The 15,439-nt window shown below is 38.5% G+C and overlaps 1 protein-coding gene across 1 annotated transcript; it reads right to left on the reverse strand.

The window, feature by feature from the left end:
• Positions 1 to 4,085: 4,085 nt before the first annotated feature.
• Positions 4,086 to 14,837, reverse strand: HPS5 (HPS5 biogenesis of lysosomal organelles complex 2 subunit 2). The gene is made up of 12 exons (XM_010711072.2): positions 14,636 to 14,837; positions 12,541 to 12,664; positions 10,731 to 10,877; positions 9,914 to 9,988; positions 8,778 to 9,379; positions 7,685 to 7,808; positions 7,333 to 7,488; positions 6,762 to 6,881; positions 6,315 to 6,428; positions 5,883 to 5,989; positions 5,132 to 5,420; positions 4,086 to 4,710 (listed from the first exon to the last, which is right to left on the reverse strand). The coding sequence occupies exons 1-12, from the start codon at positions 14,820 to 14,822 to the stop codon at positions 4,650 to 4,652; spliced, it is 2,106 nt and encodes a 701-aa protein (XP_010709374.1). The 5' UTR covers positions 14,823 to 14,837; the 3' UTR covers positions 4,086 to 4,649.
• Between the last annotated feature and the right edge of the window lie 602 nt (positions 14,838 to 15,439).

A 15,439-nucleotide genomic window follows, 5' to 3' on the forward strand; every position in this document is an offset into this window, starting at 1 on the left:
CAGCGGAGGGCCACAAAGATGGTGAAGGGCCTGGAGCATCTCCCCTATGAAGAAAGGCTGAGTGAACTGGGTCTGTTTAGCCTTGAGAAAAGACGACTGAGAGGGGACCTGATCCAGGTTTATAAATATCTGAGGTGTGGCGGCCATAGTGGTGAGGCCAGTCTCTTTTCAGTGGTACGTGGAGACAGGACGAGGGGAAACGGACATAAGCTGCAGCATAAGAAGTTTCGCACGAATGTGCGTAAGAACTTCTTCACGGTGAGGGTGACGGAGCACTGGAACAGGCTGCCCAGGGAGGTTGTGGAGTCTCCTTCTCTGGAGATATTCAAGTCTCGCCTGGACGCCTACCTGTGCGACCTGGTGTAGGGAACCTGCTTTGGCAGGGGGGTTGGTCTCAATGATCTCTAGAGGTTCCTTCCAACCCCTACAATTCTGTGGTTCTGTGATTCTTTCTGAGGATGCAGAACAAGGGAGCAGCACAGACCTTAGCTAGCCAATGCATGAAACCACAACATTGTGGTCATTGGCATTACCAGAAATGCTGCAGGAACTGCTAGGTGTTGGAGTGACAAGACGGATCCCAAAGATGACAGAACATAACTCCACTGCGTACACCTATATCCTTACTGGCAGCACTTTAAAATAGTGCATTCTCATGCCACCACAGAGAAAGCTCATTCTTCCTTTGCTTGCTCCCACAGACTCCTGTTAAGGAACACTAAGCCATCCTGCTTCTATGGTGGCTCAGTAGAGTCCCAGCAGGCTAAAGGAAGGAGAGTAACACAGTAGCAAATGTTTTAATGAAGGGGAAATTCAAAACCATATAGCCAAACCTCTGCTCAATTTTAAGATTAGCATATTAACCATCAAGCCCTGTTGGCATGGTTGACACCTTGAGTACCCAATATCCTCCTCTTGTGTTTGCGCCAGGTCAAAAAGTGCTTGATGCCTGCCTCCCTTGTTCAACAACCAACACAATTCCTCTGCAGAAGGCTCTGGACAGAACATGCAGAATGCCTCCCTTTACACAGTCTCATATGTGATTTAACAACTACAGAGTTTCTTTAAATGTGCAGAACAGGATGCGTAGCTGTCCCATTCACAATTCTGTCATTTAGTAAGTGGCTGGAGCTGAAGTGCTGGAGCATGAGGTAAAAGAGGTGCATTAACAAACGGGGCTAATAGAATGCCAGCAACTATCTTCTTCTCCTTGGACATCTCTGACTCCAAAGAAAACTTAAAGGAGTGAGAGACACTTTCCAGAGACAGGCCTGGAGCAGAAGGACATATCCTCTGAATAGAACACTTGAGCTGAAGAGAATCTATATCCCAATGCAGCAGAAAACTTTGCAAAAGCCATGAGGCAGACTTGCCTGTGCCATCCACGAACCTCATACCTAAAATACACCGTAGCTACTGTAGGGACTGCAGTGCTGTTTTATTACAATTCTGTTTAAATCCTACAGATGACTTAAATCCTCTTCAGCACCTATCAGCCCAAGTTCCTTCTCTGCTGTCTCCAGTCTCCAGTCTGTCTCCTCTTCAGTTTTAATTTAAATCAAGTCCCTACTGGCAAATGATTCCTTTAAACTTGGATAGAACTCAGCAAAACATAAGTCACTGTGTCCAAGGACCTGGAAGGCGCCTACGGAACTGACCTAAGGAACTTTCTGGAGCACAAAGGCATTTCTGGGTTTTCAGATCTGATCTGATATTTCACATTCTCATCAAACTACTGTTTTTTCAAAGTGGCACAAACATGAGGATAACTGCAAGAAGATACAAACTGGTCTGGAACTTTAGACTATAAACTGCTTATTCTTGACTCTGCCCAGAAAGCACTGCTTTCCCAACTCCTCTGGGCCTGCTTTCCCAGTCACAGCCCTTGGCCCATAGAAGCAAGCTCCAGCCAACAACTGCTACCTTTCCACAAAGATGTGAGCAAGCTGCCAGTGAGAGGAAAGAAGGGTGGAATATTCCTGTCTGTATGCTAGATACATTTAACTTACGTAAGGGTGTCTTCTGACTTTGGATGTTCTGATACAATTAAGACAGAAGCATAATTTGGAAGCTCTATCCCTCAAACTGGCCTTTAATTTTCAATATCTGTAAATCCAGTCATTTCGCAACCTAGCTATTTTGCAATCTGTCAATAAGCCTCTGAATGGGAAATGTAAGGTGAATTCCCAGCCCAGGCACAGCAGTAAATGCTGTTTTTCTATATTCTGGGAAGTAAGATGACTTTATCTTAGCTTATTCAAACAAAAATACACTTTTTTTTTTTCTTTTTTGAAATGCTGCTCTGCGCAATATTTGCTAGCATTGGTGTCAGGCTTGCAGAACGATTGCAAGCTTCCTAGTTTTGTAAGATATAGATTGCACACATAAATATGTTTACCTTTAATAAAATTCATTTACCAGTAGGTTTTCGATGATTCTAACAGTGAAGTTGCATTTTGAGGCAGGTTAAGGACTTCTACTTAAAGTTGCTCTATGCAAAGTCCCCCTTATTCATTTCTGTTTCTTCAGGGTCCCTGCTACCAACAGCCAGCAAAACAAGAGAGGAACCACAGTCCCCCTCCCCTCATATGCTTCAGTGCAGACAGGCTCAAACTGTGGGGGATGTATGCTTGACTGATTGATGAGAGTTGGTAGATGGGACCCCTCAGGGAGCTTTGTGCTGTGATGGCATTGTGCTGTAAAACTGAATTCTAGACATGAAACTATTTCACATCACACTTCCTTCATGCTTAACTATGAAGAAAAATATGAAGAATGAACTCCTTCTTTATTGACAAGTTAACTGAAGTCATCAGGATTTCAGGCACCAGATTTAAACAAATGCTTCCCATTATATTAGCTGCATGATACTCCAACATAAGGTTTAAGAAAAAAACAAAAAATTTTGAATGTAAAGTTATGATTTAATTAAAAAAAAAGAAAAGGAAAAAAAAGACTACACTCCAGCCCTCACCAGTATTTACTCAAGTGTACAAAAACCTCACAGAAGCAAGAAAGAGATTATGTATACAATGTACACAGAATAAAGCAAAGCCGTTAAGTCCAGAAATATTACTTAACAATGAATTCATTGTTATGAATTCAGCAAAATTCCACGTTAAGGGCAGCAACAGCACTCAGGTGAAGATATGACGCACTGCAAGAAACAGTTAAGCCACTGAGGTAGCAGCACATTCACTTGGCAGGTAGGAGAACAGGCACAGACATTATCTATTTAACCTCCCTACGCTGCAAGTGCCTGGGTTCTATTCCAGCAGTCTTACTATAGTGTAACATGAGGGTGTGGTGTGTTTCTGACAGAAGGATTTGGGCTGTTTCCAACATCAAAACATAGAACTGAAAACTTTATAACTTTTCTTTTTCAGCAATGCCTTTTCTCTTCAAGAACGTTATTAAGAGATGAAAGCCTGCTACTAATTCTCTATCTGTAGCTTCATATCCTTTTTAGTGAAATAACAAACTCCTCACAGTAGTCTTTCCTGCAACTGAGATGAAAAAGTCAGACTGTCTGAAAGCTGTGTTACTACAGTCCTATCTTGATGACAATAAAAGCATTATTTCCCAACAGTATAAGCACTGCAAATATACATAAGATTATTCCTAGATCTTCATAAATATTTTGAAATCATTTATTGACGTTATGTTGATGTTGAAGGATGAAGGATGTTGAAGGATTAGAACTTAGTTCTAATGCATGCATTAATTTATTGTTTAACTGTCCTTTGCAAACATCAACTGCTGACTAGGCACTGCAACCTTCTGCTAAAAGAGTGAGAATGTGATAGAGAGAAGGGCCAAAACCAGTGACCTACACCAAGATCTGTTCAAACATGTATTTAGTGCAGAAACCATGTTCATACAAACCATAGTTCCGTAGATGTGAAATTAAACCCATGATTTTATAAGCCTTCATATTCATATTCTAGCTGATATTCAGAAAGACTTCCTGCTTGCTGGCATCAATTGAACAATACTCTAAATGTTCAGGGCTGTTTCTTTTCTTTTTTTTAAGGGTTAATGTAAGGTGAGGTCTTGCTTTCTAAAGGTCAAAATGCACTGGGGAAAAATGTTGTCCTGAGTTTTATTGAAATAGCACAGCTGAAACCTACAGACATATTTTGCAAACAGTTGTGGGCAATTTAGAAATATCTTACAGTTCAACAGTGAATTAATTTAAGTGCTATCAATCAGTACTATTATCCATTCTGAAAAATATCAACACAATTTACAGGAAAATAAAAAATGACATGCTTAGATATTTCTTAGGAACAGCTTCTCATGTTTGCAAACAAACAACAAAATAGTTTTATACATCAGAACCTGATTTTGGGGGATTCATAATCTTAACACTAAAGTTGTACAGACTCAGAAAATAAATTTTCATCTCAGAAATACACCAGCTCAATTTTGAAATAGACACTGGATTGTTTTAAGTTCTAGAGTGCAAAATTAATCTCCAAAGGAATAAGGAAGAACTGTGAATGGCTTCCAGTCAGAAACCTGCCAGATGGACACTGGCTCAATACAATCAAATCTTTTGAGAGAAGCTCACTTCTTTAAGAGCCTGTGAGTTTCAGAGGCACTTTAACATACAATCTCTACAGTTCCCAAAGCTTTCCCAGCCATCTCTATGCTTGCTGAGACCACAAGAATCGGTCACACTTGTCCAACATGGACAGAATCAGGGCTCTGCAATAAAAGCAAAGGAAAAGTTAAACAGTATAAAAAAAGCTAACAACAGAAAGAACAAGACTTCTGCTTTTTAAAACAAAGTTTATCAGAAATGCGATTACATTTCAGAGGTGATAGCAACATGCATGCCTTCTTTGAAGGCAAGCAGCAGGGCTCAGCAAGACAGACATCTTCAGAGAATCTTCCTCATGTATATCTAGTTTCTTACTTCCCCTCTTCTCCCCCCTTTTAAGGTGCCTATAGTGCACAACACACAGTTCTTAAGAGTAAAAACTTTCAGCTGAGTTTAAAAGTCAAGAATTCAATACAAGAGTGAAGTTTTTTTTTTTAATCTTTTTGTTAACTACAAAGTTTAAAGCACGAAGATCTAAAATAAATGGTGTGCATACACAGATCTTCCACTGATGCATCATCTTACCTTTGCCTTTTCTCAGCAATTTTCAGTATCTCACAGACACCAGTAAATCTTTCAGATGATTCTAGCATCAAGCCACACTCTTGTAGTAGAGGCAAGGCACGATTTGGGCCAATGGCCTTGGCTAATAAGAGAGCCACGTTTTCCACAGTGATGCAATTTGGCCAGCTAGGGCTACCATTGCTGCTGACAGCTTCCCCATTCTGTGGGCCATCGTTGTGGAAAGCACTGCTGTGATTTTGTGCAAGATGCAGAAGAAACTTCCATTCTTCTGTGGTCTCTGGAATCGAACCTAGATGCAAAATGAGTTTGTTACATTACTTGCAAAGCACAGTTTGTTACAAGCCTACTGTTTTAAACATGACTGTACTTTAAAAGAACGTAAGCTATTCTGTTCTCCCTTTGGAGACGTATGAAAATCAGCATTATAAGTAAAGAAATCTCGTACAGAAGGGTACTGCCTTGTTGACTGACTGTGTAAAAATTCAGTGCTGAATTACATGCTAAGTTTTGCAATGCTTCACTATTTAAGTTTTTTTTTGAGTCAAAAAGCAAATAATTGTTTTGTCCATCTTTAACAGCATAACAGCCATTTATGTTTTTCAAATATGCTGCAGTACACTCAGCTAGTGGAACTGTTTCCAAAACACTTATTAAAAAAAACAAAAAACAGTTGTGACAAACTTAATCAGTAAAGACTAAGGGCAGATGCAATATCGCAGAAAAACATTCATACTGCTTAAGGTTCACTAACCATCTTCTTCATTCAACAGGCTCAAATCATCCAAATGAGCAATATTAGTAAAGGCTTCTATTCTTCTATCCAGCTCCAGGCAGAGAAAAAGATATCCGGGCCAAAATCTTAAATAGGAGAATAAAGATTTCCAGGAATCAAATATTCAGTCTGAACTGCAGTCAACAATAGTAAAGCATTCACCTAAAACATCAGCCAAGATGGAAGCAACTGAATTTCCTGAATGCTAGCAGCAATACTACCCACTGCAGCATACACAGGCAATACCAACTATCCAAAATGGGTACCTGGTGCATCAATTTGGACTCTTAAAACTCATCCTCAAAAGAGGAAACATTGTTCAATCAAATGTGTTTGTGGAAGGAGCAGTCAGGTGGTTTTCATTTGTATCTTTTCAGGGTCAGAGTATAACTATGGAGTTTCTTGTCTCACCCATGTGATTTACAAACATCAGCCATCTTCTCTTTTGTAACAAAATCAGCTGGGAGTTTAATCAGAAGCAGAATGAGTTGGCTGTATCCCCACGTAAACAAATGCGACCGTGGCCTGGAAGATAAGAAAATCTGTTTATATGCATTAATGTTTTCTTCAAAAACTTCTGTTTTCTTTGTAAGAAAATCAGATGTATCACATCATGTATCACATGAGAGAAGGGAAACAAATGAGACACAGTGTCTCACTGTGTTTCAGTAAGAGCAGTCATTCTGCAAAGCATTATGGACAACGTTATTTAATCCTTTAGTTGCTTCTGCTCAACTCTGCAATATGCAAAATGCCCCAAGGATTTACTGACATCCTAACTTTCATATAAAACTTAAGCCAAAAGCCCAGAGACCAGTTTTCTGCTGCACTCAGAACCCTGGGCAAATCCTAATTTACCTGGGATTTCCTTCTGCATCTACAGTGTTTGCTCTTTGTGGTGCATCGTGAGAAACCGCCAAGCACAACCAATCCAGTCGTACTGATTCTGGCTGCAGAAGAGATCTAAGGAGAGATGACCTAGAAAACAGAGCACGTAGGAAAAATACTATTTTTAAGTACACTGGCCATACAGAGACATGAAAAATTGCATGTGGACAAAAAGACCATGACATGAAATTAAATATGGAAAAATCTACAATGTTTTCTGGTTCTAGGAACTGAGGGGAACCACAGGAAAACAAGCTGATGGGTTACAGGTTGCATTTCCCTTCTCCCCCACACACACTTTTTTCCTCCCTTTTTATACGCTGTCTAGCCTCAGCAGACTGAACTGCAGGCACAGAAACAAAACCATTCTATTCAAAGTGTTATTCATAAAAATTCTGTCAAAATTAGCACCTAAGCTAACAAAACCCAGTTTGAGAAAGCAACTAAATCTGGCAGAATGAATAGACATCTAATGCTTGAGAACATCAGAGATACAGAAATAGTTGAAAACAAACAAAAAACCATTCTGCATTCCCTTTACCTTGTATCCTCTGGCACTGACTTCAAAAGGCTATCTAAATATGCTAAAAAGTGAGCTGGATTATTCCTGCAAAGCTGCTTGATATCAGAAGGCACAATAGAAGGGTAGAACTTGGTCAAGGGTCGAAGAGCTGTTTCTCCAAATTTTTCATAAAGTCTACAGAGAGAGAGAGAGGAGAAAAAAGAACAATTTTCAGTGCCAAACAGTAACATTATTGATTTGCAAAGATCTTTCAAATTCAAGATAGCACTGAAAGGTGATCTTTGTAAAAAGATTCCCAGAATGCTCTACAAAATGTTAAGTGAAAAGCTCTCATTTAAGGGATAAGGGAAAGGAAGACTTAACTACAAACCTTTGAGCATGTGCCAGCAACAGAGGGCTATCATCCCAAGGCCCGAAGTCATGCAGCTGTTTCAGTATTTTCAACATATCTTCATTTTCTATTGCCAAAGTCACTGGACTGTGACACGTTAGCTCTGAAATAAATGAGATGCATGTGTTACAGGCAATGTCTTCTGCCTTAACACACACGCTCCAGTTTGGTCACTGATGTCACAGAAAGCAGAGCTCAACACAAATATGACTCTGATGGAACATGGGTATTAGTCCACAGACAAGTCCCACTGAGGATAAAGTAGGAACGCATCCATCACTTTCACCTTTGGGGCTCTCACAGAAATACAAATATTGAACTAGTTTCCAGGAACCCAGAAGAAGATACCAATCATCAAATGTTATGTTCCTTGACTATTCTCTGCTAGTTCCAAATCAATGCTGAAACTACCTCACTCTTACAAGAAAACACACAAAGAAGCAGCTGAATACAGACAACAGACATTGTTCTGTTTTCCAACATTATCAGGAAGTGTTCATTTAATGAGACTAAAGAATTTTTGCAGAAAAAAGAAGTTTGAAGTGATCACAAGCCATTCACTTGCATAGAACCATTCAGTTTTGTTTCACATTAATGACGTTACTCTACAAGTCAAATCATCAATTGCCAGTGCAAACACTGAAGCCTCATCTCCTTCCTTTTGCCTATTACCGTTTATATTTGATTCCAATTACATTCTTCTGCTTGCTGAAGAATATATACTTGGTTTTAAATAGAGCTGTTCTGAAAGTATATCAGTGTTTAACCAACAAACTCTCCATCTAAATTAAAGGTTCAAAAGTAGTTTCAGCGGAATTGCAAAGAAGGCAGGAACAGTCGCTCCTAGGAGCCAACAGTTTTTAGAATTTGAGGGAAAAAACACGCAACAACCCCAAAACAGAACAAAAACTTCCATCCACCAATCAACCTTCCCCTCCCCTGTATCACACCACAACACAGAAGGAGAATTTGCAGAAACAAATGGATGTATCTTTGAGTGGTTTTCCCCCCTTTTTCCTCCCAAACAAAACCCTGCTCTGAGTTTACTAGTAATAAAGCCTTCATTAGTTACCTTTCAATCCTGTAATGTATGTTTCCCATACATTAGGGCTGCTTGTATACATGGTTATAATACACCGCTTCACTCTTTTTAAATCCAGAAGAAAGAAGTAGTTTTGTATAAATCTACAAGCAAAGGTCCACGAAGCTGCTGGGGGCAGACTTTGATCAGAGCTTTCCTCTGCATCACCATTTCCACACGAAAATACACACAGTTCAAAGCACAGCGTTGTCAACTCAACCAGATCTTTGTGAACATCTGGTTCTAGGTCACATGGAGGAGACACTTGAAAGCAGACATCCAGAAGTCCTTTCAAATCAGCACTATTTTCATGCATGGTTTGGCTTTCACAGCTTTCATCTTTGTTTTCAGTGCAATCTTCCTCTATGCAACCCAGTTCTTTGCCTACCAGGTCTCCACCATTTGGATTTCCTTGCAGGTTTTCCTCCAGGACTTCCCTCTGTTCTTCAGCACGTATAGTCTTGCTCTTCTCAACAGAGGAAGCAGAATGCTCTTTGCTGCCAAATTTTTCTTCCAGAAAGACAAGCCACTCCTGTAAAACCCTTTTCATACACTGTGGTTCTAACAAAACCAGGGGATCCTGGAGTTTGGCTCTGTAGAAGAGAAAGCTGCTAAGTTGCTTGACAGCTGTAAGAGGTCACAAGTGAAATATTATCTGTTTTGTGTAACTCTTAAGTATACTCCAAAACTTGACTTACAGCCAGTTGCTGTTCTTGTGGTTCCAATTGAATCAGATAGAATTTGGGCTAATCACACCATGTATGTTTGATGTTAGCATGTCATTACTACTTCCCCAAGCTTCCTTTTGGAATTGATTTTTGTTTGTTAGTGATGGGGTTTGAGTGTTGTTTTTTGTTGTTCTTCATTTTTTTCCTATGCTTTTTACCATTTTTATTTTTGATTTGCTTGCAGTTAGGATAAAGTTATTTCACTGTTATCCCTTTGTCCTAAGCAAGCTTATAGCATTCTGCTTGGTTTTAAATAGGGGAAACAAATCATTTGCTAAAATAAAAGCATTACAGGTAACATTAGAATACATTTACAACATTATTCTTTCATACCTAATTAAAAAGTCATTTTTCTACTAAAACCCAATGTATCTAGACATTAAATTTTTCTTAGCTTACATAGCTTTTGCTGTTGCATCCTTAAGATCTTTTAGATGATCCTCCTCTGGAAGCTGGTGGTTCTGCAATTCTGATCTAGAAAAACACATTAATTAAAGTCTTAAATGATGTATATATATAATTAACAAGAGGATTTTCCTTAATGTCATCTCTTGACAAATCTAATCTCATGATTAAGAAAATAAAACATTTATTTCTAAAGAAGCTCAATAAGAGTTATCAACATGCTGGACATGAAGAATAACCACAAATAACACGTCTGTGGCCTTTATTATAACTTCTGCTCTAACTTAAGTTGATTTCTTATGATGCTAAATAAAAACACAATTGCGTCACCATATGAAAGTTTGGTGAAATTAGCATATCACCTGAATATGAAACAATGTAGCCCTGTTTTAATTGGACAAACATTAAGTAAGGTAGACATTTTATAGACAGAATTAAAAAAAAAAAGTTTTTCCGGGGCAAAAAAGCATTTAGTCTCTGCTCAGGAAAGAGAGGATATAAAACTGCAGGACTCGTATCCATACCTATGATGGGCATCACAGAACCACTACCTAAGAGTTGCTGAATACACTGCATTCTTGCTCATCACAGCTCTGTGGAGACTGCACCTCCAACATCCAGACTCATTCATAGACTGAATCAGCTTCAAGGTAAGGAATCAGGAGAATCAGTGAAACCCACTGGAGTAATGACAGCAGTTGGAAACATAGCAAGCTCCCCATTCTGCTCAAAAGGTAGGTTTTCTTTAGATTTGCTATCCTCAGAACATCCAGCAAATACAACTGCTAAGAAAATGAGGTTTTGCACTTACTCCTTCTCTTCCTGTGGAGATGCTACCGGATTAACAGACACCTCCTGCTGCTGCTCGTCATCCTTTGCCTCTTGTTTCCCTCTACTATCAGGACTCACATGAAGTGTGCCAATCTTTTCAGTAGTTTTGCGTACGAAGCTGGAAACACTAGAAGTCAGAAGGTCAAACATTTGAAACTGAAAGTTCACACCTGAAAGAATCAAGCAATTTCTTTCTAGACAAACCATAATTTCAGAAATCTTTATAGCCTGAAGAACTCTTGAAAAAGGATCAAAAAATCACTGAGAAACTGCTCAGAATTCATACTTCATTTGCAGTTCCATATTTAAGACTTGGGAGGTTTTGCTGCTTGAGGAAGAGTCATACTAACATTTAGCACTTAGATTTTTGAGGTGCATTTGTATATCAACAAATTGGCTACATTTCACTGTAAGGCTGATAAGTCATCATTAGGAGCTTATGGTCCTCTGGTGGTGAGAAATGGTTTTACAGCACTCAGAGTTAATTTTTCAGATTATAAAGCTCATTAAAAATATCCTTTTCACGCCATCGGTTCCTATCCACTCAGATATGTTAAGAGAAATCTCAACAAGAAAACAGAAATCCAATTATTTGTACCACTGCCACAAAGAAAACCTGGTCACCAAGAGCTGAGAAGAGAACTCAGCCTTTTGCTTTCTGTCTGGCTTAGGACATTAAAAACAAACAAACAAAAAAAACCAACAAGCCAACCCTTTTACTTGCGCACCAGAGAATGTGGCATCTTTTATTATACCAAGGAATAGCTGAAGTTAGACATTCCTGCATAAGAGAGAAAGGCTTCAAACAGAAGACTGGATTTTAAATGTACGTGAAGAATTACAGGGAAACTGTAAAATATGATAGTGCTTAAATCATGAACAGAATATAGCCGGTACTTGAAAATTCAGTTCTAAATATTATCAGTAATTGCTCGTGCTTGATCTCTTAAGAACTGCTCATGGTTTTGAGAGAATTCAAAGCAGTGCACATACATCCGAAAGTTATTCTGAGATCTTCTTACTACTGATATCAGATACAGTCTTTTGTTGAAGAATATAAATCACGTATCTAGTAATCAAGGGAGAGGTATGCAATTTGTCAGCCCATCATTATGGACCAGAAGCATTTTGAGTAAGAAACATACACATCTGAAAATAATTATTTAAGTTCTGTATTTAACACCATCTGCTTTCCATTTTATTACGAGTTTTAGAAGCAAATTGATTCCTACACAAAACAGACACAGTATAAGCTGTGGTAGTATAAGCTGCCATTATTCCATGAACGCTTGGGAAATTAACTAGATTTACTGAAAGGTGCCTATGTGAGGAGAGGAAGGCTACAGTATATTTTGCAAGTGTGTTCTGACAATATCTAGCATCAATTACAAATTTTAACTTCCGCCCACAACAGCCTAGAAGAAGCCTTTTCTGATTCTTCAGAAATACAAGTACCAGCAAAGCTGAATTTCAAAGCAGCATTTAGTAAATTTGTTTCAAGTGCAATCCACAAGCACAGTTTACAAGACAATGTTAAACACTCTTAAACATTTAAAAGTCTAAAGGTCAAAATCTTAGCTCCACTGAAGTTTACAGCAGTTCTTCACAAATTAAAGCTTTCTTCTTGACACCAATTAAGTAGCTTAGCAAATTGGACTGCATCTCAAGCCTTTCATATCAGATGCTACAATTTACAGAACAGAATATGAACTATACCAGACAATGTTACAAATTCAAAGGACAGAAAAGGGAAAGATGTAATGGATGAGTGAACTTCCTGCAAGTTTTACCTTTCTTTGACAGCTTGGAGAGAGACGAGAGGAGATGGGGAACGAAATGATAAAGGAATACTGAATGGGAGAAATGTTTCACTCCGGTCAGCCTCAATCGTCACAGATGCATGAGATGCATTGTCTAACAAATGGAATTGAAACAAGGAAACATGAAACAGAGGCCTGGCAAAAAATGAAACAGTGAAACAAACACAAGTCTCTACTTCCTTACTAGATAAATTACATAAGATACTGTCACACTTTTTAGTGTTTCATGTTGAGGATTCCAAGGAGACAAAAATGCTATGTGATCTCAACAAATGTTTTATTACTGACTTTGAACCTTTCAGGTCTGCTTTGTTAATGGTCTTTTGGCTCTACAGCAAGGCAAGCGATTATGTCAACTGCTTGAAAACTACTGCCACAAAAAATAGGCTTACAGTTCATTTAGAGGACAAAAAACTTGATTTAATACACCAGTAGTTATTTAAGCAGTTAGGAAAATTGTGACATGTATCTACTCATATTGTCCTATTTCCTAAAAGCTAAATAAGGAATGAACATCAACGCCATGAACCACGGCTATGGTATAAATCACTCTTCTATTTGAAGGGATTTCAATACATAACTAAAGACTCTGACTTTTGATCAGAATCACAGGAAATACAGAACCACTGATCATTTCCCTTTCACTCTTATACACCTACTGGTATCTACAATGTGCTTTGATTAGTCATTTCCTGTTATAAACAAGCTGCACATTTAAGTGATTAAAATGAAGAAAAAGAACACTTTTGCAACAGTCAGAACTACCTGCACTCTTGAGAAAAAAAGATGCTATACTGTTACAGAAATTCCATTAGAATTCACAACCTTTCTAAGTAGTGCCTAAAGATCGTAACTGATTGTGCCTAAAAGGCCACTTTGTTCATCATGCAAGTCAATAATCTAAAAGCTTATGATATTTTACGTAAATGTGACCAGGGAAACCAGCATCACTGCAGCAAGAGAACAGAGTTATTCATTAAGTCCGCTTCCCTTAAATACCAAATGAGGGACATATACTTCAAGAAGCATCTAGAACCTTTATATCCTGAAATAATCAGTAAATTTGCTATCACTTGTTGAACACACAGAATAATTTTTACTCCTAATGTTCAAAAACTACAACTCTTCATTTTAGAGTTTTAACATTAGAAACGATGGGTTTCCTGCATATTTTCTCACTTCTCATTTTCATGGTGATGAAAGTTAAGAAGGCCAACGTAAACCTAAAAGCTACAAACATCAGGTAATCCAGTCAGTAGGACTACATTACTGACAAACAGAGATGTAAAAAGCCCTATTTCCTCTGTAGCCACCATGGTTTTTTCCCCAGCAAAGCACTTAAATTGTCTCCCTTCTCGAACAACAACTCTGCAAACAGCTAAGGGCAGACTTTTTACTGGAATGCCTCCCTTGAAGAGAGCATACATTGTCTCACTTGACCTTTCATTCAGGGACAGATACTTGGTAAGAAATGAAAAGAAGCTCCTGAATGGTCTAAATGTTAGTTATTAACTATTATATCATTCCCATAATAACATACAGGTATCTAACAGGCAATCCCTCTTACAAATTAAATCCTGCAAGAAAGCTAAGAACATTCCTCTCCTAAGCCTACAGCTAACTCTGAAGAAAGAAACCCAGAGACAAGATTAACAAACTATTTCCTGGAGCTGAAATTACTGGAAAGATAGGGACAGAAAACAGATCTCATCCGAAACTCAATCAACACCTTTATTGCCAGCTATGATAATCTCAGCATTTATGCTGAATTGCACACAGAGGTGGAAAAAAAAGTGTGAAATTCTAGTCTGGGAAATGCTCTGTGCCTTTTGCTTTCTTTCTCCCTTTTGTTTGCTTTTAAAGTTCTCCATTCTGTGGAGCCAACATTCCAATGTTTCAAGAAAAAGCTTGACTAGAAGGAGGGATGACTGTTCCCACTGATCAAATCAGAAGACTAATGGATGACTTGATAGTGGAAAATAAAAGCATAGAGAAAAACAATCAAATTCTTGTAGAATACATAAGTACTGCGTCTGAAGAACACATTTGCATTAAAAAACATTACCAAGTTCCACCTGCTCATCCTCCTGGTGTGCATGAAATTCTTTAAGTCTCTCATCTTCTGAGAACGTTTGACTGTGGAGAGAACACGAATCATCATCTGACTGACTGCCCCTTCGGCTAATAACACGGTATATTCCAGAGTCCAAGACACTGAAGCTCTCCTGCCAGACAAGAGAAGAGTTGGACATATTTTGAGTTGTACTTCCTCGTTAAACATCCTGCAACAAATTAAAAAAAACAAACAAACAATCTCTACATACACAACCTCACAGTACTTCATAATTCACTATCTGGGAAACATAGGCAATATCATATTTCTGACATATCCAGGATGGATAAGTAAACACATGCTGCTAAGTGTGTAAGTCCAGAGACTTTATCAAGACGTAAGTGTTGCAATTGCTCTTAGGAAAGTAGGCTGTAGAACAACCAGCATATTTAGTACAAGATTATGAGACAAAGCTATCTTGGCTTTTGTGTCACATATGCAAGAGTCCGTATTCTTTTCACTATTTAACCATGCCCAGGTAGCACAACTAAAGAGCCTCCAACACTGCCTGCTTCCAGGACATACATACATCCTTTGGCTTACATCCAGTGAAATTACATAGACTTTCTCATTTGCTAATGGAAAAACCCCTTTACATTACTGTTTTTCAAGCTTCACTTCTTAAACACTTCGAGTGAAAACAACTCATACAACTCACGTTGTATTAATTATGGAATACGTCCCCTTTCTTGAAAAGCTTCTGAGAAACCAAGTCAATACCAAGCAGCTAAATGTATGAGACAGTGTTAAAAAAAA

Source organism: Meleagris gallopavo, chromosome 5 (genome assembly GCF_000146605.3).
Source record: "Meleagris gallopavo isolate NT-WF06-2002-E0010 breed Aviagen turkey brand Nicholas breeding stock chromosome 5, Turkey_5.1, whole genome shotgun sequence".
NCBI lineage: Eukaryota > Metazoa > Chordata > Aves > Galliformes > Phasianidae > Meleagris > Meleagris gallopavo.